The 27,639-nt window shown below is 38.9% G+C and overlaps 1 protein-coding gene across 1 annotated transcript; it reads right to left on the minus strand.

The window, feature by feature from the left end:
* Nucleotides 1-10,485: 10,485 nt before the first annotated feature.
* On the minus strand, nt 10,486-26,496 carry lurap1 (leucine rich adaptor protein 1). Its single transcript, XM_042482147.1, has 2 exons — nt 25,832-26,496; nt 10,486-12,045 (listed from the first exon to the last, which is right to left on the minus strand). The coding sequence occupies exons 1-2, from the start codon at nt 26,042-26,044 to the stop codon at nt 11,182-11,184; spliced, it is 1,077 nt and encodes a 358-aa protein (XP_042338081.1). The 5' UTR covers nt 26,045-26,496; the 3' UTR covers nt 10,486-11,181.
* Nucleotides 26,497-27,639: the final 1,143 nt, after the last annotated feature.

Genomic DNA, 27,639 nt, shown 5'->3' on the forward strand with positions numbered 1-27,639 from the left:
CTACGATGCATCGGAGACATCCCTCTGAACGGCACAGCCGCCAGCTTTCACTGGCGCAGACAGTAAGGCGATTTCTTTTCTAAATGATAAAAAATAGAAGTTTAAGAATAGACTATATTAGTAAATATAAACTGTAACCAGTGTGTAGGGTTTTTGAATCAATCCTAAATCGTTAAAAACGAGAATCGATATTCTTACGTAAATCGATTTTTCCCCCCCACCCTTAATTGGGAGTGTGGCAGCACTTATTCCCCAGATTTCAGCTGGTCAGAAAGATCTAGAACTATCTCCCAACCTCATAATATGAAATATGCGCTCAACAAATCTTGAGGCATCACAATAAAAGATGCCTCCTTAATTACAGCTGTCTCTTCAATAATTCATGTGTAAGGGGTTATATATTGGGTTTTCATAAAATAAGGTTAGGTTTCAGAGTGCACAGAGTCACCCTCAAAACGAGCAGCGAAGAGGTCTTAAACAGCCTAGAGATCACAGTTTGTGGTTGTCTGTGAATGTTGAGGTTTGCACTCTGAGGAAGGATCAGAGTGCCCTGAGTGAGCAGCTCCTCACCTCTCTTAAGTCCTCAGAAAGCGTGTTGTCACACTCTGACTGGCCCAGAGGCTACATGCACCAAGCTGCTCCCAATTCTTAATCAGGAGTCAGTCCTCACACCCTGTGCAACAGGTGATCTGAATGACCCTCCAATCAGCTCCATGTTACATTCAGCTAAAAAAAACTGGGAAAAAATGTGTCAAAAGTTCAAAAATAAAACAAAATAAACAAGAAGTAAAACAAAAAATACAGAATAGAAAAGTTAAGGAAAAAATACATTGGGAGGGGAACTGACATTTAAAAAGTGAGTGACTGCTATAAAAGTTCACATCCATCTTTGTTGTGTTTTAATGAAATGACTGAATACTCACTGAATATTATTACTGGGCAGCAAAAAGAAAACTCTTTCACATCCGTTTACCTTTTTAAAAAGCAAATAAGCATATTTCCCTATACATGTAAAATTACTCTTTTTGTCCATGTTTTCTACATTAGTCCTCCAGTGTCTCTCCTGGTTCCTCCACCCTGTCTTACAAGCAGGAAACCTTCCTTCTTCCCACTGTTTCACTGTGCTTTTACAGCCTGCCCACATTGTTTACATGCACTCCATACACTCACCACCCACTGTGGAAAAAAACACGCTCAAGTGGAAATAAAAATACCCTGTCAGGGTTTTGAATAGAGCTCAGGTTGAAGCCTTGGCATCTACGCAATTAGTTGATTACCTGCCACTTAAAATGCTGCTTCTTTACAGTCTTGCTTAGCATCTGTGGGTCTCATGACTTCTTGTGGTGGTTGGTTGTAAAATGAAAGTCTTTGCTGACACAGGCGTCGACAGCAGCCGCAAACACTTAGCCTGCGTCAATTAGCAGAGCCGTGCATTACCAGACTAAACCGCTGTCTCCTTGACCGTGAAAATCAATGGCTGACACTGACACCAGCATTAAAACACGACAGTCCATCATGTCAACAGAGCTGCACATTGTCAGCGTGGATGGATGTTTCACATATAAATGTTTGGAGCAGCAAATGTAAAAGGTTTCTCCATAAAAATTCTAAGTGCCTGTTTGGATTCACTATTTACCATATTGTTTTCATGTGAATAATCCCAACTAACTATGTCGCTTTTAGCTATTGTGTTCTCATCAGTTGTCTCCTGAAATGTAAATGAAGTTTTATGTTTACCCCTGTATAATCTCATTATTTTCAGAAATATTCAGAAAAACATAGATGTTTGTGTCTTTTTGTAAGCATATGGCTCTCTTTGGTGTTTTTTTTGTTGTTGTTGTTGTTATTGGGGTAATTTAGTGTCTGTTTTGGTCAATTTGTGTTGCTTTGTGGTCGCTTTGAAATTGCTTTGTAGTCACTTTTTTTTCCCACGTTTTTTTCTTTCTTTTACTTATTTTGTTATCTTTTTGTGAGCTTTTAATGTCTCCTTGTGGTTATTTTGTGTCTTTTTGTAGTCATACGGAGTTCCTTTGAGGAACATTTTTGGTAATTTGTCTTTTCAGAACCTTTTGTGTTGCTTCACCATTGAAAAAAAGTATTTGTTTCAACTTAAAAAAGTTTCAGGCTCCCATAAAATTTTAAATTAACTGAATCTGAAAAGACAAGTGAAGCTAATTGTGTAATAAATCAATGCATCCTCTCACATTCACTTAACTTAAAAACGTAAAACCTAAGGCAGCCTATATACTGGCTTTTTTTAAGTTAAAACAAATAGTTTATTTTTACAGTAATCATAGTTATATTGTGTCTCCTTGTTGTTATTTGTAGTCTTTTTGGCTGTTCTGCCAATTTTTGCAGTTATTTTTCATCTCTTTGTGGGTTTTTGTGTCTCTTTGTGGTTGTTTTGTGTCTTTTTGTAGTTCTTTGGATCTCTGTGTGAAATTTTGTGTCTAGTAAGGTTATTTTGGTGGTTTTATTTCATTTTGTATTCACTTTGTGTCTCCTTGTTGTTTTTTGTAGTCAGTTTTTGTGACTTTTTGGTTGTTTTGCCAGTTTTTGCATTTAATTTTGTGTCTCTTTGCAGTTCCTTTTCATCTCTTTATGGGTTTTTGTGTCTCTTTGTGGTTGTTTTGTGTCTTTTTGTAGTTCTTAGGATCTCTGTGATGTAATTTTGTGGTTAGTAAGGTTATTTTGGTTGTTTTATTTCATTTTGTTGTCATTTTGTGTTGCCTTGTGGTGGTTTGTAACCAATTTTTGTATATATTTTGTGTGTCTTTGCAGTTTCTTTGCATCTCTTTGTGAGCATTGTTGTGTCTTAGTGCTTGTTTTGTGTCGCCTTGTGGTTGTTTGGGTCTCTGAGGTAATTTACGCTCTGCAGTTTTTTTCCTTGTCTCCTTGTGGTTGTTTGCAGTCATTTTGTGTCTCTTTTCCCTGTTCAGTAATCCATCCATGGACAGAGGTCCTAGTCAAATCAGATTGGTGAAAGGGGACAGGGGAAACAGTCACATACAGTTTAAAGCGGACAACCACAAAGAGCACTTCTCACTAATCCGAATTTTAACCTTGACAGCTGTGTGTTCTGGCTTTCACCCACCCATCCAGAGGGCATCAAAACACACGTCCCCCTAACACCAGCACCACCTTCTCACCATACACCCCCACCACCATCATCACATCAGTCTGTTAACTCGACCGGCTTTATGTTCAGATCTGTCAAAACACACGACTGCATCACATCACATCCCCTCCATCCTCTCGTTCTTTATAATCCAGCTCAGTCAGATTTTTCAGGCAGACAGACAAAGGGGCCCAGAGGTTGTTGTTAGATTACACAAAGCTGATACTATCTGCTCCCCATTAGAGCAGATCAATCGTAATTCTGCTGAGCTGCAACCAGAGGGGTCGGGAGAACATGAATAACACTGGATTTATACACGAGCACACATATGGGATGATGTCAGCTGATTTGAGAAGCACTTTATGATAAAATACCACAGCGGAAATAAACCTGTTTGATTTGTGACCCCATAAAGAAGTGAACATGTCAGGAGGTACGATGCCCCATTGACTATGATGGAAATAGTGACTAACAAACTTATATTTATCATTATAATTATGTGTTTGACATTTGCTTTTTTGCCATCAGAAGATTCATATCACTCTTTTATTTGCTTGGTAAATATGAAGATACAGGCAGCAGCTGGTTAACTTGACATTAACAAAAATACTGGAAACTGAAACAGAATATATTGTTGATTTGCATTCTTATAATGTGCATTTCTTAATATTTTAATATGTATTTAAGATGTTCATATGTATTTATATTTATATAAATATACTCCTCAAGACCCTCTTTCATTTACCTGCAAAGTGATGCTCTTGCTAGCTCCATCAAACAGCACACTATCCCGCCATCTGTAGAGTTGTTTTGGGGAAAAGTCCATTGAGTGCTTTAGTGCTAATGGATCTGCATTGATAAACCCTTGTGGGAGGGCCAAGTATTGATTAAAAATCTACACAAGGTTCACTGAAAGCACTCAGAGTGGTTTACTTAAAGAGGTCAGGAAAGAGTAAGGCGGGAAGAGTTTATTTGCTTTTTCTCGGAAAATACTCAGTACAGTGCCAGAGTTTGTCAATTGGGGCAAGAGGTCAGCCTGCTGAATAAGATTTTCAAAATTACTGCAATTACCCTCTTCCTTAAAAAGAGGGGGAATAGGGGAAAAAAACACACAAAACAAAAACATTTAAAATATCTTTAATCATTGGATAAGCTTGTATAATTTACATACTGCATAATATAATTCTTGATACTGATGAACATAATCAGTTTAACATTTCCACTTTACAAAGAAAACATTTTTTTTCTCACATTGCAGAACAAAATGATAGAAATGCATATGTAAATAAAAAACGTTCCACTCACTCAAGCAGGATTTCAGTAGGACTGATCCAGTGCACTGCAGTTGGTCTATGTGTTTTTTTTCTTTCAATTCTCTAAGCTTTGTGTTGCCCAAGTAAAGTTCTGGACCCAGTTCGGAGCCCACTGTGCACTCAGTGGGGTTTATTTCAATTCACTCCCCATTTCTTTGAGCAGTTTGGGATGTGAACAAAAACACACACATACAGGGATAAATAAGATTCAAGGGAAGGAAATGCTTAATGGTTCTCTTTGAGGAGCTGTCAGGTACCATGAGATCCCCGTCAGTCCTGGAATAAATTGTGCTTGTGCATGTTTGTGTATGTATAAGAGGCAGGAAGAAAACAGCAGGACACCGGGAGAGGAAGCTTCCTTTTAGCTGCATGCTGTGTGCTATACGCCGCTCAGCTCACTGTTTATCCCTCTATTCTGCCTCCAGGGAGACGAAACCAGTCGGTCTTCTAGCCTCTAAAAATGGCCAAAACTTGCAGGAAAAGGGTTCTTGACAGCATTTCAGGTGGCTAATAGAAAGAGTGGCTGAGCTGTGTGCTAATGCAGAGCAGTGGAGAGAGTGAGGAGATGGAAGCAAAATTAGTACCAGCAATGACTATGTACAGGAATTTACTGTACAGAATCAGACTGTTGAAATGAAAATGGGGGAAAAATGTCCTTGAATAATATTTTTTTGTTGTTGTTGTTGTTTTACTTTGAATTGTGTGTGATTTCTCAAGAACTTTGTTAATAACTCCCTTTAGAAGTCTATTTTTACATCAGAAAAAATGTTTTGAACCCAAATTTACTCTTAAACAAGGCCGAACAAGTATAAAGTAAGCTACTGACAGTGTTGTGAGTCCTTGCGAGGCTGACATCACAAACGCTTTGCACTCAGTAGCTGGACAAGAAAGATGTGGGGTTTGAGCTGTGATAAGATCTAATATTCCCAGATTGTTATATATTTTGGCTGAACTTCAGTTTTGATGTTGGGTGAACAAAATTCAATGATAGGACAATGTCTCTTGCCAACATCAATTTAACGTAAACTATTGATATTTTGCTGGATTTTGATTACGTAACAAACCAACATCTTCTAAGTGTCTCATGCCAACATCATCTTGCTGTAGAACGAAGACATAAAGTATGGAGAACAAAACCCAAAGTCTGCAATATGTCATAATGTTAATGTTGACATTTCAAATTTTTCAATCCGCTTTTCATTCCAACCAAAACTTAACATGTAAGAGTCTCAACATTTTACTGCTGTCATATCAAGTACCTGCTGGGTTATTTTATTTAGTTATTAATTTAAAGAGGAAAGCATCACTGAGATAAAAAAAAAAAAACCAAAGGTTTCAAGTAAAGAAATCTTTTCAGAAAGTTTTCAAAAGATGAACTAAAACTATGACTTTTGCAGCAGCCAAATTAATATGCATTCCATGGTCAGCCTGTACGGCTGACAGCTAATGCATGACATAGTATTAAATCTCCTTACAGACGCTTAAAAGAGCATATTGAAAATGGCTACCACTTTCAAATGCACTAATATTAGTTTTTATAAGTAATGATTTTGTTAATGGCTTTTAAATAAATGAGTAGTGCTTTATAGATAAGTTATAGTGTCACTGAGGACAACATTTGGCTTGCAAGGTTACAAAAATCTCATTGGTTGGTGTTTAATTAAGTTGTAAGTATAAATAAGTTGTCTGCAGCCCCAATTTAGAAAAAGGATTTTTCACTTTCCAGCCCAAATTTTGTTAATGGCTTATAACTGATCTATAAAACATCATGACTTGGAAGAGGTACCTGAAAATATGATCAGGATTCATCATAAATCACCTATAAAGGTGTCATTCATCACCCTCATGGTTCTTTTATGACTGAATACAGACGTGTAAAAATGAATCACCAGTTATCTCTTTTATCTCATCTGCCATTATTCAAACAATACTGCCGTCTTGCCATTAGCGCTGCAGTAAGCATTGTTTTATGTCGCCACCAGAGCTGAAGCCTGCTCACTCTCATCGTCATGGCAACCGTGTGGACGTCCACTCGTCTATGTAATCATGCTGTTTGTCTTGTTGCCCAGAATAGCCGGAGGCTGCCTGGCACCTGAAGCCAAGGCAAACACACTATGGACTGGGCATCTGATAAATCCTGGACGTCATAAAAACAGGCTGTAAGATTTCAGGGAGCAAGCCTGCCAGGTAAAAAAAATACTGGAAGGATTTAACTGAAGGTATTTTCCAAAAGCTTGCCAGTTACACTTCCATTCTTATTCATGCACAAAGCAGATATTATCCTTCTTTCAAAAACAATGAGGGCACAAGTGATTTCTCCTGGCACCTGGACTGTCAGCACTCATTAAATCTCTGCCAATGAGTGGTTTAAAACATATTCTAATTTTTAACTAAATCTTAAATTCCATGTTTTTGCCCACTGAAAAAAACATGGCCACATCTTGTGCTATATGATGTACTTTCAGAGTGACACATTATAGCTCGATGTAATGTGTTTTACAGGTTTTGCTCCCAGTACTAAAATGTAGTTGTTTTTTTTCCATATGCTTTGGCAAATTTAGAAAGAACCACAAACTAGCAGAGCAGACTCTTTGGCATACAATGTTGCTTCATAGCCAACACATATGTTAAAAAGGGAAGGAGGTTTCAAATGACTTCATGTCTGTGGCTGGATGATGTACCATGGTTGAAATACTTATCCAGCAATGGAAAGGTGCTCTTTTTGTATTCAGAGAGATTTAGAGGGGAAGAAAAATATTTTTTGAAGTGTTCCAACTCGTCCAAGAGTTCAAGGTCTAGTTTGAGCACAGTTTTCCTTTCCTGTCTCCAGGACTGGCCTACAGTCGCTGTTTCTGTGGTGCCGGCTTTATGGTGCTGTCTCAAAGCGAGAGGGCATTGTGTGTGCATGATGTGTGTGCTGGCACAGGCTGAGCATTTCCATCTAACCAGTGTGGTGGTGGAAAGTAGGGTGAAAAGAGGCAGCAGGAGGAGGAGAGAGGAAACACTTCAGTGGCTCAAACAAATGGAGATGCTGAGTTTAACATCTTCCTGTAGCTGCCTGTAAAGATTTCTTTGCAATGAGAGCTGGCAGAAGATCGAAGATGGACTGGCTGTAGTTGACTCCAGGTCGATTCGTTATAGCAGATAGTTGCATTATCTATTAATGCAAGCCGTTCACTCTTAACATGGAGTGAAAGGGACAGATCCAAGCAACAATTGAGCATTCACCAAACCCCTCTCTAAATTAGGCACAACAGGCTTGTCAAGCTTCTGATTTTTTGACATGCTGAAGTGTAAAAGTGTAAGGGCTGGGTTCAAGAGTGTTTACTCCGTTCCTACTTTAAGGTAAAATCAATCATTAGCAATCATCAGTTGTCATTTCTGCTAAAAATGAGAAGCCTAGTCCTGTATACCTCCGTCTGAAACCAAAGACCCATGGTTTCAAAAATGACTCGATATTTCAAGTTGTTAATCTGCCAAGTTACCATTATTCACTGCATACATGTAAGAAGAAGTTTGTCAGGCATAGTAACATAAACTAAGGAAAGTGAGGCTTTTACTGCGTTTCAACATAAAAATTTGGTGTAGTACTTTTAGAACTGTACATAACCTGTATGGACATGTCCCTAAGCCTTTAGCATTTAGCTAACCACCACAGAAAGTACTCTTAAATGTAGGTGGGGTTGTTGTTAGTCACTGCTCTGTTCAGTTCTTACTGTATTTCCTCTTTACTACTGATACACAGAAATATCTGCAACTGGTCAGGGTTGCATGGTGACAGTTTCAGAACCCAAAAAAAGCTGACTCTCTTTCAATGGAATGTATAAAATATGGGTTTGTGCATTCTTTGTCGAGCAAGAGCAAGTGTCTGGTGCTGCCTGAACACACCAGAACAATGCTCTGCCATGTTTTTCTCCAATTAAGGAAATTAATAACCTTGAAAACCAGTCATAACTCACCCTTGAGCAAGAGTGACAGTTCTCTATTGACCAATTAATGGACTGCACTGTTTTTAGCTCTGTCTTTTGGTATTGGATCATTGTGCTAGGTACCCCAACAGAGGGATGATGAATAAAAAGGATGTTATGGAACATTTCTTTTGGTACCAAACCTTTGACAATGGACATGCAAAAAGTAATTGTTCCAGTGTATACTGGCCTTAACTAAACTGGACTGCTTGGTGGAAACAAGGCTTTAGCAAAAAGTCAGTTGGGTTGGTTCAAGAAAATGTTTTCAATATCTCCCTTACAATGCATGAAATGTATGGAAAAAGTAGGTCCAGAACTTCAGAGATGCAAAGGAATAGGTCAAACCTTATTACCTACTTTTTTCTGGTACTGACTTTGGTATATAACCGGCACTAGAACTGAGAAGTTTCAAACAACTTTCAACAATAAAAGGACAGATATGAAAGGGGTACAGAAGTGCAAAATGATCCAAAACATTTAAATAAATGTCAGCTTTTTCTGATAGTCATAAGGCTGGAAAGAGGCTAAGTCAAACCTTTTACAAGGTTGTTTTTGTCAAGGTATGGCTACTGCAGCATAAAAAGTTATGTACTGATTATATAATATGTTTTCTGTTTATCACGTGTCGCACTGCCCCTGCAGCATTAACATGACTAACTGCAGATTGGTAGGAGATGTAGTAGCGCTGTGATGAATGAGCTAAAAACCTTTGGGACTCATCTATTCTTATCCAAACCTGACAGGCCAGCTGTGCTCAGGCAGACAGTCGGCATCTGTCTCTCTCACACACACAAACACACACAAATCCTCCTGTCAGTAGTCTTGGAAACTCCTGAAGAACAGACAATAATATTAGATTTGCCGAGAAGAGGCTGCTAACGTAAGCCACTAGAAAGGCTTTGAGAAATATTGCTTTTTTTCTATGATTGTTTGAGGTCCTCCACGCATTTCTCACGATTTCTCCAGTAAAGCTCTCAGCACAGGGCATGCAATATCCACCCAGCCAACATAACACATTTACCAGTCAACACTCACATGGCGAGAGCACACAGACTGTTGGTCTAGCCATTTGTACATGCAAGCAAGAAGCCGGTAGGAGGCAAAAATGATAAACATAAAATGAGTCAAGAAAACTCAGATTATCACAACAGCAGTGCAGTCATCTCGAGAGGAGGGAAAAGTACAGGCATATGTATTTAAGGTTTACACCGATCAGGCACAACATCTGCTTAGAAAAACGTACACATTACCATAACGGTTAAAAAAATACTCAGCCATATTCAGTATTTGCCTACAACCAGTCATGACTAGTACCTGATGCACAGAGTAGCTGTATTGCGATTCAGTGGATATACAATGTTGCAGATGGTGGATTAAGCACTGAAGGTATTTAGCTCTACAAAGACACAAATGGATACATTATTTCTCAATGAGGGAAACTTTTACTAAGCTCAGTGCTCTGTCTTTTATTCTACTTTTTGTTCAGGCAGCTGCAACTTTGGGGGAGAAACACGCTAACAGACTTTATCAAAAGGTATTTTTATGTTAACACTTTATCAAGTAATACTGTCTGTTACCATCAAGTCCTAATTTTATATTGTCTAAGACAAAGGGTTTGTACCATCAATTTAATTTGACTCAAAATACAGGGAAAACTTTGGTTTTCTAACAATTTAAATGCAGTGAAATTGCCTCTTAGTGCTGTTAGTAGTGGAGTTAAAGGTCCAGGGTGTAGGATTTAGGGGGGTCTATTGGCAGATATTGAATATAAGTGTTTTCTTAAGTTTATAATCACCCTAAAATAAAAATCAAATGTTTTTTGTTACCTTGGAATGAGCTGTTTATATCTACATAGTGAGCGGGTCCTTGTCTACAGAGATCAGTATGTTGCACTGCAATGTTTACAACTGTAGCCCAGAACAGCCAAACCAAACACAGGCTCTATATAGGGCCAGTCACATATTCGCTTTGGCCACTGTAGTTAGAGGCCCCTCCACGAGTGGTGAAAAAACGCCATTTGTTAAAATGTGAAACTACTTTATTCAGTGTTTTTACTGGTTAAAATCACCAGTCCATTTGTTCTGGAGAGGAAGAGACCTCTGTGGATAATTCAGCTCATGGTACAAACCGTATGAAAAATAAACAGCAAAGGAATTTTAATGAAGAGAAATTTCAGCTGGATGCTTTCTGCAATGCCACTAAATCCCCCTAAATTTTACACACTGGACATTTAAAGGTCCACCACAGGATGAATCAAATTATAGTAATTATAGATCAAGTAGAGAAATTGTAGCTAATGGTTAAATAATTCTGGTCAAATGTCAAATTAGAATTCCAAATCTTCTAATATACATTGGTTGATATAAAACGAATGAAATTATATTTCAGCCCTCTGGCAGATCATCTCACTGTGCTTTAGAAAAAAAAGGAAATAAATCAGGGAATGCAAAGACCCTGAGAAAAACTGACACAGGATTTTAAAAAATTGATCTTAAGTTTGTGTGAGGCAGCCCAGTTTGGCTAAATGTGATCAAAATCCTGAAATGTGTATCCACCTTAATACTGACATCAATATTTTATAGAAAGTTAGTGCAGTCACAGGAGGGAGCAACAGGACAATAATTCTTTGTCTTTCAAACCCAGTGCCTTTCAATGAGGAAAGCCTCACTATGTGCATTTCTCAACAGCAGTTCACTCATCTTCAATCCTTCAGTGATCTGGTCTTTGATGTTACAGAGGGCGTGTTCAATAGTGACTTCAGTCCTCTCTGCTATTATCCTTCTTACAAAAACGTTACATCTTCTTGTGACTGCACCCACCGCCAGTGCGCATCGTACTCCAGATGCATTTTGCCATTTATTTTGCAAGTATCCAAGTCAATCTTTCCATTTTTATAAGGTTTGAATTTGGGGCTCTGGCTGGTTCCCAGTTTGTCATTGAGGTTGGAGTGCGTTGGGCTGCCTGTTTGTGTGATTGGTTTCTCCAGGATGCCATTAGCCTTAATAGTATTGTCCTTAGAAACTGGGATTCCTTTACCCGTCTCTGCAGCCTTGGTCCAGACGGGAGCGTCTTGTTTGGGGCTTTCAGACGTGGCTTGCGAAGAGCTGACAGGAACAGCTGGTTTCCCAGTCACAGTCCCAGTCATAGCACTGGTTACCTCAGTCCCTGGTCCACCTTTCACCTCCATCCCATTTCCGATCCCGGTTCCATTTTCATTCGGCCCAGCCCGAATCCCATTTCCAGCCCCAAAACCAGACCTCACACCTACCCCTGCTGCTGTGACTGTGGCCCCGGGGCCTCCCCCTGTCCTGCCCCCAGCAGCTGCATCTGATACCAGCGGCATAGTGGAGCAGATGACTGACTCTGAGCTGGAGGGGCAGTACTCGTCCATGTCATCTGCCAGGGTGTCCAGGTAGCTGCCAATGGAGATGTTGTCCAGCTTGTCGTTGGGGTCCTGCAGGCTGCTCCAGGAGCCTCTCCAGGATGTGTCGGGGCCCTCGCCCAGGCTGTACTGGCTGCTGGTTAGGCTGCTGCAGCGGCTCGTCAGCGTGCTGCGTTCCTCCAGCAGCCATTTCACTGCCTCGATACCTTCATGGACCGCCAGCAGCTGCTGCAAGATCTTTACATCCACTGAGCGCAGGTGAGCCTACAGAGACATAAAAAAGAAGATATGGATGAAATTACCGATGACTGGTTTCATCATGTTCATGTTTTGATAGTATGCTACGGGGGAAAAAGTTACATATGAGAACCAGACAGAATATAAACCTGGAGAACCACAAGGACTCTGCAGATATTTATTTTAAGCGTTCAGCTTTGGCTCCACAGGCGAGTGCAAACACCATTATAATGCTATTAAACCTTGCAGAGTACCATAATTGGAAGTAAAGTATAACAGAAGCTGGCGGGATGATATGCAGCATCCAGTGTGGAAACAAATAAGGTAAAGGTAGAGGGGAAAAGCTTGGAGATAAAAATAAAAGAAAACAGAGAGGGAAACACACTGGTAAAAGAGGGGAAAGACAGTTGGAGGAGCTGACTGTGCTGTCAGTGGTGGATTACATGTTTTCAAAGTGTTAACAGGGAAGTTTGACCCAAACTAATCCTGCAAAAACAAAATTGAATACAGTGGAATATAACCTGACACATTTGAAATTAAGATCAAGAAAAATGTGTCTAAATGCCCTGTAAATTGTGTGAAAATACTCAGATGGTTATTTAGTCATGATGTCATCTGCAATAATAAATAAAATAATGATTAATCAGAAAATAACAGCCACTGGTTGTCTTATGTGATGTAGTGTGTGTGTGTTTGTGTGCGCGTGCGTGCGTGTGGGAGGTTGAAAAAGCTAAGCGATGAATAAGAGGAAAAAGACGGCTGTGGTCATGGAAAATTCCTCTCCAGAATACATTAGCAGAGGTCTGCGGCGAAGTGCAGGGCCAAGAGGTGATATATGGCACCGACATTCAGAGCTATCCACCCCTCTCTACAGATAACCAGTCTCTTTCACAGCTTAAGTCCTCCAGTATCTCTGTTTTCTGCACATATTTCTTTCTTTATTAGTTTTTCTGTCTCTGCATTGTGGCCCCACAGTGTGTCTGTCTTTCTCAAGGCTACCGTAGCTCTGTTTTCTGGAGTCATACTGTAAAATTAATAGTTTTATAAACACCAGACCATATTTGTGTTTTTTGTGTCTCGTAATACAGCTACGTTCACAATTACATATGCAGTAGATATGTTTTCATTCAGTGATATTCATTACAAAGTGTGTTTTACCACTGAAGATGTATTCATATAATTAAATAAAAGTAATTAGCAAAAATACTGTTACAACTAAAAGTACTGCATTTATGTTATACAAGTGTAAGTGTGTGAGTATCATCCACAAACTACTTCAATTAACAACTAAAAGTACTACATGCAGAAAATTTATAAAATGAGATTTTTATTGCTGATGCATTATAGGCTTATGGGTACTTTTACAGAAAAAATGCATCATATTTTATAAGCTCATCATATGTTTCAATACAAAATCTTAAGTTGTAAAGCAACTAGTAATGAAGGCTGTCAGATGAAAATTGTGGTGTGAAAAGTAAAATATTTCCCTCATAGTTGTAATGGAGCAGGAGCATAAAATGGCATATAACAGTGGCCCTGGTCATAACAATCTCAGTCACACAAAATACACAAATTGCATGCTCATACAGAATTTGTAAAGCATAACTGTACATGATTCTTATAGACGATGTAAGGATTAATTTTACAGCAAAACTCACGAGTGGTCAAAAACTGCAGTTGCAGCATTTTTTACGCAGTCAAGTTCACCTTTGCTCTCATTTTATTTCCTATATAGAGTCCTTATGACCCTTCAGGTTATATTGATAAAACAGAGGAGCGGAACATTGATTCTTCCAATCTGCCAAGCTGTTTCTCAGTCTTGCATAATGTAAGCATCAAAGATTATGCCAGTGGATTGTCTTTTTTTTCTTAAGTCTACAAGGAAAACATACGTATGGAAAATAATCTCCCACCTCATGATGTGTAGGAGGTGTGACCTTTGTTTAAACCACTGAGCAATGCTGGCTGTAGGATAAAACCACTTGAGCATATTGCATGTCTTTCCCTCATATTTCTCAATATCTGGCACACTGTGGTTAAATACTATACATGGTTGATATGGATCAGTGTTTTTTAAATTGTGGATTGGAAACAACTGAAGGGTCAAAAAGTAAAACTGAGGGTGATGATTGAAGGAGTTTAAAAAAATGCTTAGTATTTCATCTTTTTGTGTTTTCATGTGAGGTATTGGACACCTCCTCAGGTCACTAAAAATCCTTCAAATGATACGATAAGAGAAAAAAAATTCCCCTTTGGTTGCTGACTGTTCACCTTAATGTCCACATTCAGACTATAACCTTTAAGGGATCATAAGCAGCTTCACTTTATGGAGTTGAGAGCCACAAAGGTTGAGCACCATTGGCTTCAATAATACTGCATCCTCATGTAGAAGGTAGGCCCCTATTATTTACAGCCCATTGTATTACCAATGATTATGTAATATAGGCCTGCACCATCAACTAAAACACTTACTTACTTTGATTTCTGTGAAACCTTTAAATGGGTCTTTTATGTGACTTTTGAGCACACTAACCATAACCACTACATGCCTAATCTGAAACCTATCCAAACCTTAACCAAATTATGACTTCAATTTGAACCAAAAATCGAGTGTTAATCCATAAGAAATGCCGATAGTTAGGCTTGTGGGGACCAGTCCTCAGATGGGAGAAGGTCCCCCCAAGGCTGAAAAACCAACCAAAGTCAAAGTACACTTTGACACCCCATGCTAGCACTGACTTCCTGTTTGTTAGGGAGAGTTGCACTTTCAACTTGTTTGTTTGTCTTAAGCCTCAGGGTTGGCATTTTCGCCATCATAATCTTGGTTCTTTGGAGCCATAACTGGCTATATTTGGACTAAATGGTAAAGCTGGCCAGCATCATCAAGCCGTGGATCTGACTAAGAAGCCAAGGACATTACCGGCAGACAGTCTGTCTAAAAGCAATCATGCACACGTGTTCCTTTGAGCCTAAATAAAAAATATAAACAAGTAATATAAAAATTCACCCCCTGCACAGTTGTTATGAAGGGGAAAATTAACCATAGCTACCAAAACTAGACTGTAAACATGTTTGTTTCTGCTGTTAAGTTGGGCATTTTAACATGAGTGTCTATAAGGATTGACTCGCTCTGGGGCCAGGTTTAAGGGGTCATTAGAGGAACTACAGTTTTTGGCACTTCTTCATTGGCTTTATTTGTTAATCCTGACGTTTCTGCTCGGTTTGGACAACAGTGTCTGCAAAATTGATGTAATGTAGCAGTATGACTGTGTAAAAATATGTTTATCTCCAGATCAACCAAAAACAAGAACATAGGTACGCACACATCATCTAAGATGCAGAATGGGCACCTGGGACAGCTGAGATGAAGCAGAATGGAAAGGAATGAGCTGTGTGGTTGGTGTGGTGCAGATCTACTGATGCCACGCTGCACTGTAGGCTAAATTACAACTGGCAGACACAGCTCTGACAACAGGAGATGAAGGACAAAGAAATACAGAGAGAGTGAGATAAAAGGGAGACATGAAATAGAAGATAAACATTTAAATATCTCTATCTGCTTATTCGTCAGACCATATACCTCTACTCTATAAGCAAACCCAAAGGCACACAGTGCAGGGAGGAGCTGCCAGACACAGATCAACAACCACAGCTTTCTGTCTGTGTGTGTGGCTGTAAGCCTGCTGGCGTCCTGGGTCACAGTCAGACATTTGGGGTGGGGTTCAGGTTTGAGGTTTGAGGGTTTTTTAGTTTGGCAGAGATGGAGTGCCTAATGAGGGTGGCAGTAAAAGGAGCTCCATGCCTGTCAGCGCTGAGGTGGCACATTGCTAACAAAGCTCCATCGGTCACTGCTCATTCTGCTGCTGAGCTGTCTGACAATATAGATCCACCAAATTCATGCTTTCTCACAGACTTCAGTGTTTTACTCAGTCTTCTTTATTGGGAAGGCTGCATTTTGCTTCATATTCAGTGAAAAACATTTGGATGGATATGTATAATTGTAAACTTAGAATTGTGATCCTGCTACAGTTTTCCAGGAAGTAAAGTTTCAGTGATTAAATGTAAAATAAATAAAACAAAAACAAAATTAGTTCTTTTCATCATTATCTAAAATGCAGGACTAATAGCAATAATTTAATTATAATACCTATTTACCTAGAAATCAATATTGTAAAATACAAAGGCAATATTTCATCATGTTATGTTATGTCCCTTATGCAAATAGTTTTTTAATTAAAAATGTTTACATGTCTATCTTTGTGCCAGCAGTGGAATCCATCCAGTTTACATACACGCCAACTGTGTGTTACATTGTGTGTCTTGCTGATGTTCCAGCAGGAAATTCTTTTATGTGTTCATTATTGCTGGAGTGGTTACAGCCATTAATTACAAGATGAAGTAATGTGGACTCATTTCAGAGAGGACCCATGAAAAAGGTCAAACTGGGGCCAAAAGGTTTTTATGTGACACCAATCAGGATTAGAGCACAGGGTGGATAACCAGGACTTTTGCAGCATTTAGAACTGAAATACACATTAATCATTTTTCTCATTTTTGTGCCATCAGTACACAGCCAAACAGATTTCAGTTTTCCTGCTCAGGCATGAAGCCAAGGTCCTCCTTGCTAAACCACAGGATTCTGGAAAGCTTATTTTCCTGCTTCTTGTGTCTGGTAAAAGCACATTTGAGCACTGCAAATATTACTTGGCTAAGTATCACTAATTTCATTTAAAATAAATCTTATAAAAAGCGAACTGTCACTTCGTTTAGGATTGTTCATAAATCATAAGACATTGTAATTATAATAGCAGAGTAATCTGCCTCATTCATAATGGATTTTACATTCATTTCTACAAAATGTATTGAGTGAAACAGTACAGATCAATACATCATCAGCATATTTCATTTATTATAAGATAAATGTAATGCAATTTTATGACTAAATATTGCATAAATAAATATGGATGGATTACTAAAAAGGCCTACCGGGCACAGGCTCAGGGGCCTTCCTGGCCTTCATCTGCAAAATGTCACTCAAACTAACACACACTGACCAAGATGAGACCACAAAGAGATGCAAAGAAACAACAGACACAAGTAGTGTCTATTTGTCCGAACAGGCAAAACCAATAAAGAAGCAAAATTAACTTGGAGACCACTGTCTCAGAGTCTGCCTACGTACATATAAGTCAAAAAATGTGTATTAATTAGATAGCCAATAACTGAATGGCAACCAATGATGACTGGATAATTGTATAACTATTTAAGAAAATTAAAAAAAAAAAAAATTGCTACAAGATCTCATTTGTCTGCTTCTTCAACTTTTGTATCACTTTAAAATTGGTATTTAAGGTTTGGTCATTGGTGAATCCAAATATGCTAACTGGAATCATCATTGTGGGAAATGGTGACAGGCATTTGCCATTTTTGCTATTCAATAGACTAAACAATTAAATCATTTTATCCAGAATTAAACAATCGATAAACTAACAATAAAAACAAGTAGTATGTGGTCCTCATATGTGTGTGCTAGCATGTACTTTGAGAGTATGCTGCCTCAGTGTAACACAGCTGAGCTCCGGGAAAATCCTCAGCAGAGAATTCCAACAGGAGAAGATGTCTGATGGTAACACCTCAGTGAGCCCCTTTGCATGAGGGCATTTGACTGAAGGTGTGTTTCAGTCCCTGACTTTGACTGGCCTATTTCTTTCTCTTTGAACTAGAGGAAGTGGTCAGACCCTGAATGTGCCACGACTTCCAAACACACAAAGGCCTTCGACAATGAGAACATTGTTGGAAAGTGTACTGTTATGGATATTTTGTTAGACTTTGGTTTTCTGTCAGATTGTAGTTTTCCTTGTGCACTTTTTTGAGCTTTTTTTTTTTTTTTTTCAAAATTTGGATTTTGTGGCAGAACAAATTGTAGTGCTGTGTTTTGGATCACATGAACATTGGTTTTATCCAGGCAGAGATTCTTAAATGGTTACAAGAGGCAAACTGGAGCTACAGCTGCCGCAAAACTTGACTTGTTTTAGATTTGAAAAAAGTCTTAAGTAAATATTTTTGAACATGTCATTTCCCAAATTCACAAGCCTGACACCAGATGCTCTGTCATCTTTGCAGTGTTGCTGTTCAAATGTACAAGATGTTACGAAATGCAGCTTTTGTTTCCACATATTTCTTTGTCATATCTTTTTTTTTTTTTTTTTAAATAATACATTGCCTAATGGCAACTCCTTATCTTTAAGTATTAACATGATACAATTTGTGTAATAGTTTTGTAATTTTGGCAATTATTCTTATCTGCAGTGATATTGTTGGCTTATTTACCACAAGTCTTGGCTGACTGCTTGCGTTTCTTGCCATCTGTCTTCATTAGAGCATTGAACTCATCAGTTATTTTGGTAAGTGCAATATTATTATACGAAAAAATGACTGAAAATAAAACCCAACTTGTAATAAGACAGAATTATCTTTAAAGGTTTACGTTATGGTAGACTAGTTTTGCCTTGTCAATGTTTTGACAAGCTTTTTGGGGAAATGGTAAGAGTAAGATTTGACAAATTGAGTGTCTAAGCACAGATATGTACACAGTACACTGACTTTGATAACGTATGCACAGCTAAAGTGTGATCGGTGACGCAGACTCTCCCATGTGGGTGAAACAGCTTCCCAAAGTCACAGAGCTACCCAACAGACTGCTGAATCACTGCCAGCAGGGACAGCACAAACACACACTCGTTCTCTCGTACACCAGCAAAATAAACACTCATCTATATCTGCACAGCCTTTCTCTCTCTCCCATGTCCCCTGGTGTCACTGTCTGTCATTTCACCTTCCCAATCTGCAGACATATGGTGTCCTTGCAGAGTCCTTACAGTCTCCATACACAGCATAAGGTCAGCCCTCCATCTGTCTATGCTAAACTCTGAATGCTCTGTGAAATATCCACTCATCTTTTTTTCTATTTTTCTCCTTTTTGCTTCTGTATTGGACTGATCAAAGCATCACTTCACTTCTTTTTTTCCCCTCTATATCATCATCTCTTCCTCTCTTTTTTGTTTCTCCTTTTCAGACTATCAGCAGACATGTTTTGGATCACAACATGAAGGATTTTATTGCAAATCAGAACAAATGAAAAAAAACATGTTTCACAAAATGTAAATACCACCTGGATATAATTCTACAGCATTTTCACAAGTAGTGACTTTAGCGCATAAGTGACAACATATTTTAAAATAAGAAGAAAGGTATATTAAACAGATATTGTTTTTGGTTTTCCAGTGGTGTAATTGAAGAATGCTAATGCTCCAGTTGTTATGAAATGGAAGAAGAGAAGTCCATTCATATAAAGGGGAAGTTGCATGCATCATCATGAGGCAGAGGGGAAATAAAATATAGTAATTAAGCTAACTTGTCTTCCAGAAATTAATATAATAGCACATTTGATTATTTTTCCTTCAATATGTGTTTCTAACAACTACATATTTAGCAGATGTTGTGGTTATGTTAAGGCACTTAGAGTGCTTGATTAAAGAGGACTGCTAGAGCATGTTTACATGCTTTAATGTTAAAAAACAACAACACAATTTTCCTCATATTGACTGTGATGAAACTTGTATTCAACTTCTGTTTGAGGCTCTGTTTTAGTGCCTCTCTCTTTAAGACCCCCTTGCAGTTGGTGTATAGCAGCACTTTCGATGCTGAAAATTTACCACTAAAAGCTTATGAACCAAAATCTTCATGTCTGGACATGTTCAAGCAGGAAAATGATCCAAAATCAGTGGATTATTAATAACAAAACAGATTACAGGTTTCCTTGATGTTAGCATGTAGCTACATGTAACAGTTTAAGCTACATAACGCAAACACATGCAGTAGCGTGCCTGGAGCAGATGACCAATTAAAAATATTTGTCATCAACTCATGTCAGCTTGTCACAAAAAGTAGAAAAAAACATTGGAAACAGTATTCAAAGCAGTCTGAAGCCTGAGGTTACAGGGATTTGGCCTTGATTAACATCTGCCAACACAACATAATGCTGGCTACATGACAAAAGGAAAAGCATAATAGGTTGACTTTTAATAAGGGAATTATCATGGCCTTGGTTTATTACTGAAAAAGTCACTAAGTCATTTAATGCACAAGACCGTTTATATTACATTAATTAATTAATATTTCCCTAACCTTTTGCTTAGTGTTTTTGGTCAAGCACAGCACACCAGCTAACCTCCTTATCACTTGCATCTACTTCACTTCACAAACATAATGTGAACATAATCCAGAAAATACATTTCCAATATTTGGGTAATCAAATCTTTTAGCCTATAAACACATTTTCTTGGAGACAGTGTTGACGATGTTATGGATGAATAAAGAGAGATCAGGCCATTTGACAATGATTTAATTAGACAGAGTCTGTGAGGAGATAGTAGCCAGTAGCCAAAAAGAAGACTGAGATTAAATAGACTGGATTTGGATTCCCTAGAGCTCAGCTCTGCACCCAAGCGCTGACTTCGCAATGTCATTCATCTGCCCAGAGGTGGAAGACGGAGATAGAGAGCGACAGCAAAAAGCTACACAGAGAAAGAAACAAGCAGACATGGACAAAAAGGAAGAATGACACACCCCGAGCAACAACACAGCATTCACCCTGTACAGTATGTCGCTCTCTGAAATACATGAGCTGTATGTATAAAACGCACAAAGCAGCTAGTGTACGAAGGGCCTGTGGTGTAGCGTGTCTTCCGTTAGACAGCTGAAGACAAATGCACAAGACAGAAGCTTTAAAACTGCTCCCACAAAGATGAACAGCAACACTCAAATAATTAATAATGGCATTTATCTGACTTCAGCTCACAGTGCTGTAAAATGTTCCCTACCATACTGAGCCACAATCACAGAGAGGCAGTATGTCTATACTGTATAATGGGTATAGCCGACAGCCTAAAGCCAGATATCAGACAGATAAGAAGATCAAACCACAAGCCTTTTTACTAATGAAGCACACTGTCCGTATGTGTGAGTCATCTCTTAAGATCTCTTCCTTCACATTTCTCTGACACGTTATAGAACAGTGATGAAAGTGCCATTACATTACTTGATAAATCAGTTAGTGGAAAAACTAAAATGTAATCAGCTACATTTCTGATAATGAAATGGTTCAACTGTTTCTGAAGCAGAAATGCCATTAAAACATTATCTGGTTTTCTAAAACACAAGGATCTGCTGCTGTCTCTTTTTAATATCACCTATAAATTGAACATCTTTATGTTTTCACAGTCCATCAAACAAAATGAGCAATCTGAAGACATTGTATTGGGAAATAGTGATTGACATTTGTTACTATTTTCTGACAGTTCATAGACTAAACAATGACTTGAAAACGTACAAATCGGTTAATTGATGAAAATAAGCAGGGACAAATATTAGGCTCCTTGCCAGACTGTCTTTTTAAACAGAAATCTGTGCTCCATCATCAAAATGCATCGTGTGCATCCTTGTGTCTCATGAAACATTTGATTCAGATTCACAAGACTTTGGTGATACCCAAGGGGGGAGATGTTACAGTTTCCTCTACACTGTACCTTTGCAAAGTATATTTTTTTTTGGACATTTCAAAACTTGCATTGTTTGCAGTTGTGGTTTCTAACTAACAGTCTTCCTCTTCCCTTTTTGTTTTTGCATTGTCATGTTTGGTGTTGTTACCATTACCAACTGTTGATCAAAGAAACAGTGTCAAAACCCTTGGCTTTGTGTGTCAAATCACCACATGCCCAACAAAATTATATCAAACTGTTGCTCTTGGGTACTTTTATATAATCTAAACATGCAAAAGGAATGACATTGTAGAGCAACTGTCTTATTCGTCAATAAATTTAGTTTGAGTCTCACTTAGTAACTCAGACTGATGAATGTGTTGTTGTCGTGTAAAGTTTACATAAAGGTTAAAGGTAGCGGGTTTGTTCCAGTATAACGTACACTGTAAGGAGTACACTGACAGTTAACAAGAAGCAGAGCAAGATTTCATTACTGGTGATGACACAATGACAACATGGCCCACACACACACAGACACACACACATCCACATCCTCACACATGAGATGCTGCATCACTGAGCTGTGTGGTTATAGATATAGACGAGTAATAGATGACGAGGGAACACAACACAGACACACTCAGAAAAAGTGAGTTAAAACAGATAGCCAATTACTTTGTGTGTGTGTGTGTGTGTGTGTGTGTGTGTGTTCCTTATTAGCCTATAATCACTCTGACAGAAAGTGTTTATCAGAAGAAAAAAGCAGAAAAAAGTGAGAATAAAAAAATATCCAGGCACTCTGCCAGATTAAGTGTGCATACACGAGTGTGTGTACGTGTGAGCCTTTCCATTTAGCCTTACTCTGCAGACACTCTGCACATGCGTTACTGCACATCTTACTAAGCAGATTTCTGATGAAAGTGCAATGCTCAGAACTCCTCTTATGCACTCCCATTACACCACTCTCATAGATGAATGAACCACACACACACACACACACACACACACACACACACACACACACACAGACGAGCGGCCCGGCTCTGTGCTGGAAGTTTCACTCCCCTCCAGTTAGGAAGAGGCTCTTTATCACTTCTCTCTCAGTCCTCCCTCTCTCATAGCAGACCTGATTAATGGCTCAAACTGTTAACAAATCAGTCTGGAGCTCTGCTCTCAACAGATTTATACAGACTCTCTGGATACTTTTGCAAATCCAAACTGGGTACGGTGGTCGACTATAACTGACTAACACTGGTATCCCAAGGTTAAAATAGTTCAAAAATCCCCATTTAAATTTGTATCATTCCCAATAATACAGGCCTAACATCAGCCTGTGTCTGGTCAGATTTTGACACAACTGGGATGTCAGTGATTGGTCCCATTCTCATGAATGTGATATCTTAAGAACACCCCTTGGGAATTTCTTCAAATTTGGCACAAATGTTCACTTGGACTCAAGGATGAAGTGATGTTGACGGTCACAGGTTAAAGGTCAAGGTCATTGTGACCTCATCTGTCTAATTTTCATGAATGCAATATCTCAATAAGGGAATTCATTCAAATTTGGCACAAATGTCCACTTGGACTTAAGAATGATTAGAATTTGGGGAGTAAAAGGTCAAGGTCACTGTGATCTGACAAAATATGGTGGTAGCCATAAATTAAGAATTCATGTTATGAAGGAAATATTCAGTTACAGTGAAGAGCTCTACTTCCTCTTTAAGGACTCTCTAGACTTCTGAAGTGCATCTGGGCTGCCAGCATCATGAGCTCACATTACCACAACCCACGAGTGAAATAAGTTTATATTTGTACCATGTGACCAAACTGATCATTTGTTTTGTGAATGTAACAAATGTGATTTGGAGCAACTCTCTCAGTAGACAGCTTGCTTTGGGAGTTTGGTGGCGGCGTGCATGTGCTCTGTGTTACAACCACAGGAATGTGCGACATACATGATCACAGAAGGGGAAAAAACAGTATAGTGATGTATTATTGCTACAGAGACCTAAGAGATATTTGTTTAACTGTACAAATTTAACCACAATGATAAACTTCCTCAGCTAGACAAAAGAAAAAGTCATATTGATGTCTGTAAGCTTCTACATGTGATCATCATAAAAATCTGGGAACACATAAGCAGTTTTTTAATATATATCTAAAAAAGCTAAATCTCAGGCTATATAGAAATGAACTGGTGTCATAGGTGAGGAAAAAGTACAAACTTACATGAATAGTGTGATTGGAGTGTTAATCATCTGACAATAGACACTGAATAATTCATATTGCTGCAGGCCTTTGGTGGTCAACTTATTTCCTAGAAACCACAGTAATTAAAGCTGCTTTTTCATCAACAGCTGTAGACGGCTGAGTGTGGATGACAATTCACTGATGGATTTCACACCATAACATCAATCAAAGATAGTCTTAAATATTAATGAACAAATAGTCCGGGTATCATCATACAGTTATTTTCTCTGTGAATATATAACAGTTTAGATACCTTCATTGATTATTAGACTGACTACAATTAATGGGGTAAATTACATTTGTTTACTTTGTCAGTTAAATGAGAAGATCGATACCACCCTGGACTACTCCGTCTCCGCAAGACTCCACGAAGTCACAACTTCCAGCCAAGAAGTCTTGCACCCATAAACTATGACTTGTTTTTGAACTTAAGTCCTTGTACTTATTAAACAAACAAAATACAACAAGTTAATTACTGAGCTACAGAAGTGGTGATGCACAGATTTGATCACATTCTGAAGGAGCCAAGCCAGCTGTTCCCTCCTCTTTATGCTATGCTAAGCTAATTGGTTACACTGGTTACCTGTGAACATCTGTCAGCCTGTCCACCATGTCCGCGCCTATTTATTTTGAAGGAGCAATGGCAAATGGGAAAACGGCAACGTGACACCATCAGTCATACTGACCAATGCTGCAACTTCATCGCTCAGTCAGTCAGTCAATAACTCACTCATTCATTCACAGACATTTTTGTGTTTATAGGGTTGGCCTTGCATGCTGTGGTTCAGCTAAAAACATTGGCGGGTAAGATTTTGCAAGGATTTCTAGTACAAGTTAGACTGATAAATTGTCCTGGCTTATAATATTGAATAAAAAATGCATATTGCAGATATGTTGTTATTGGTGCATATGTTGGCCGATAGGCAAGAAGAAATTGCAAGTACAGAAATGCCAAACAAGGTTTGAGCCAATTTGGAGGATTTGTTGCGTTTACCAACATGTTCTCAACTCATAAAATAGCGGCATTTGGTAACTGCCCAACACGACAAAATATGATGCTGTAAGTATCCTCCTGTGTCAGTTTTGGATGTTCACGAACAGTGTCAATTTTCCGTCATTACATGCATTGTGTCTTATCAAAATTAACTTTAGTTATGCAAGAAATGTACAGTTCCTTCTTGTTTAATACTTACAGCCTTTGGTTAAATAAGTCAGTAATTCTGTTTCGTTAATGAAGTTTAGAAATATCGATTAAGAAGTGATATTTGACCATAGAGTCTATACATCTGACAAATTGGGGGTGAGAACAGACTGCAGTTACACCATTGTTTCCACTAGAGAGCGCTGGCAAGATGATTTTTTTTTTTCAACTGGAAAATCTCACTCTGTAGTATATTTTGAGACACAATTGTCTAAAAAATATTAAGGTTATATAACAAATCTGAGGGATCGGTGTCAAAATCACTATTTAACAATATATCGTTATCACATTAACTACACATGAACTACATATTAAATACTGATAGGCTATCTTTTGGTCTAAAATAAAAATATAATCATGGTAAACATAAAATAGCTTACAGTCACATCAAAGACAAATAGACTACTGGACATGTATCATTATTTTTTTATTTTTTTAAACAACTGCTTCAAATAGTCTAATTAATCTTGGTGTTTCTGGAACTGTATTGTTTTTCATTAATTAATCTTTCCGGAGTTGTAAAACTGCATGACTGTGCTGCGTAGGCTATATGCTTACTGTTTTCAACCATCCCTGAATCATTCTAAACTGAGCTGCTAATAAATGTTTAAAATATTCACAACACCAGAGGGAAGTGGAGCAGGGCTGCCTCAAATTCTCAATCCATATATCTCAAATACGGTGACATCATTAAATGCCACATCCTGGAAAACAAGCGCCACACGTTCAACAGCCTGTGTCATCGCGCGCGCGCGCGCGCGCGCGCACACACACACACACACACACACACACACACACACAGAGTCGACCAGTTCACCCTTACCATCTCCATCTTCAATTTCCTGATCTTTTCATCCAAACTCTTCTTCCCTGTCTCCATGCTGGTGTCGTGCGCGGTGACCAGCTTAGCTTCTCCCCGGAGAGCGGACGCCTCTTCCCGCATCCACCTGAGTAAACCCTCGGGGGTCTTCCGGCCGATTTTCACCTCTATGTCTTTCAGATCTGGGATGGTCTCGCTGGCAGTGCTTTCCTCCATCGTTTTCACGTGTTTAAACCGAAAAGATCCTCAAGATTACGTCCTTTTCGTTTCTTGGAAATTGTTGCCTGTCAAGCTGCGAGTCACTTCCTATAGGATTGTAGTGCATCCTATGCGACTCCAGCTGAGTTAGACTGCGCCAGGAGAGAAAACCAACCTGACAGCATCAACACAACAGCGTGTGGTTATTTCAGCAGAATAATGCTTTGAGAAATTCTTAATTTGGCTGTATTGTCATCCGGTGCCAAACTGATGTATATCTAAACAAACTGATGATCATCAAGTGAAAGCAGAAACAAACAGATGTTCTGTATATCCCGGTGGCTCCTCCACAGCAGTAGATCCAGCGTGATCTCCGGGCTCCAGTGTCCGGTGTGTGAGCGCTGCAGGCCGGTTATGTGTCTTGTTGGAGATCCCTACGCTGAGCTACATTGCGCAGATTCCACCTGCATGATGACAGCGACCAGCAGCCGCAGAGTGGGAGAGCAGAGGAGACCCCAGACCGACAAGTCAGCTGCAGTGACATCATACAGCTTCCGAGACGGCTTTCAAAATAAAACATACATAAAGGAACACATTGGAGTAGTGTGCACTACCAAAATAAAGTAAAAACTCCCTCACATAAACAACAATGTACTTAATTGGTGGAATGTTAATAAAGTAGTCTACATTTACTCAAATAATGTACTTAAGCACACATTTGAGGTAGGCTACTTGTACATTTACATAAAGTAGCATACAACCGTGTCTCTGTTATGAGTAAAAGTCCTGCATTCAAAATATAAAGTTACTAAAGTGAAATAATTATAATTGAACTACCAAGTACAAATAGTCTTACTCATAAAATGTGTCATCATAATCCTTAATTTAGCTGTTTTGTCATTCAGTTCCCTCCCCAGACAGTTTAACACCCATTCACACCTGGACCCATCCAACCCTAACGACCCACATGATGGCCAGGTGGGTGAAGGACTCCCATGTGACCTCAGCAACTCTCTAAAGGTACACCACACTGACATCACAGAGCTAATGGTGACGAAACCCCTCTGCTGCATCATTCTCATGTTGCTTTGTCTCGGACAAAAATTTGCACAAAAACACACCAAACTGACAGCCAACAGACACATATGTTCTGCGACTGCATGAGAGGAGATACCCCTCCATACCAGCAGGTCGCAGCCGTCTGTAATAGTCATTCAAAACAGGAAACCGGAAGACCACCATGACACTGGTTAACCAGTTATCACATTACCCAATAGCCTACTGAAAGAACAAAGCATATTTAACATGCGCCAGTGAACAACAACACAATCTATTAGGAAATGTTTCTGTCAAAAGCTCAATGGCAGAATAAAAACAATCTTATCCTATATAACAAGTTTGATTCGATCTCACTCCCTCTTAACTTTAGCTGCTTGTTTTCATTTTTCACCTCCGTTTTTCCTCTTGTGCGCTAAGCTGCATGGCATGGTCAGAGTGATGTCATCCACCGAAGAGCTCCATGGCCGCCGCCGATTCAATTTGGTCGATGAGGGCCAACTGTGCGGGACACACCTCGGTGCCTTAGAACTGAAAAAGCCTCTTGGATGAGAGGT

Source organism: Plectropomus leopardus, chromosome 3 (genome assembly GCF_008729295.1).
Source record: "Plectropomus leopardus isolate mb chromosome 3, YSFRI_Pleo_2.0, whole genome shotgun sequence".
NCBI lineage: Eukaryota > Metazoa > Chordata > Actinopteri > Perciformes > Serranidae > Plectropomus > Plectropomus leopardus.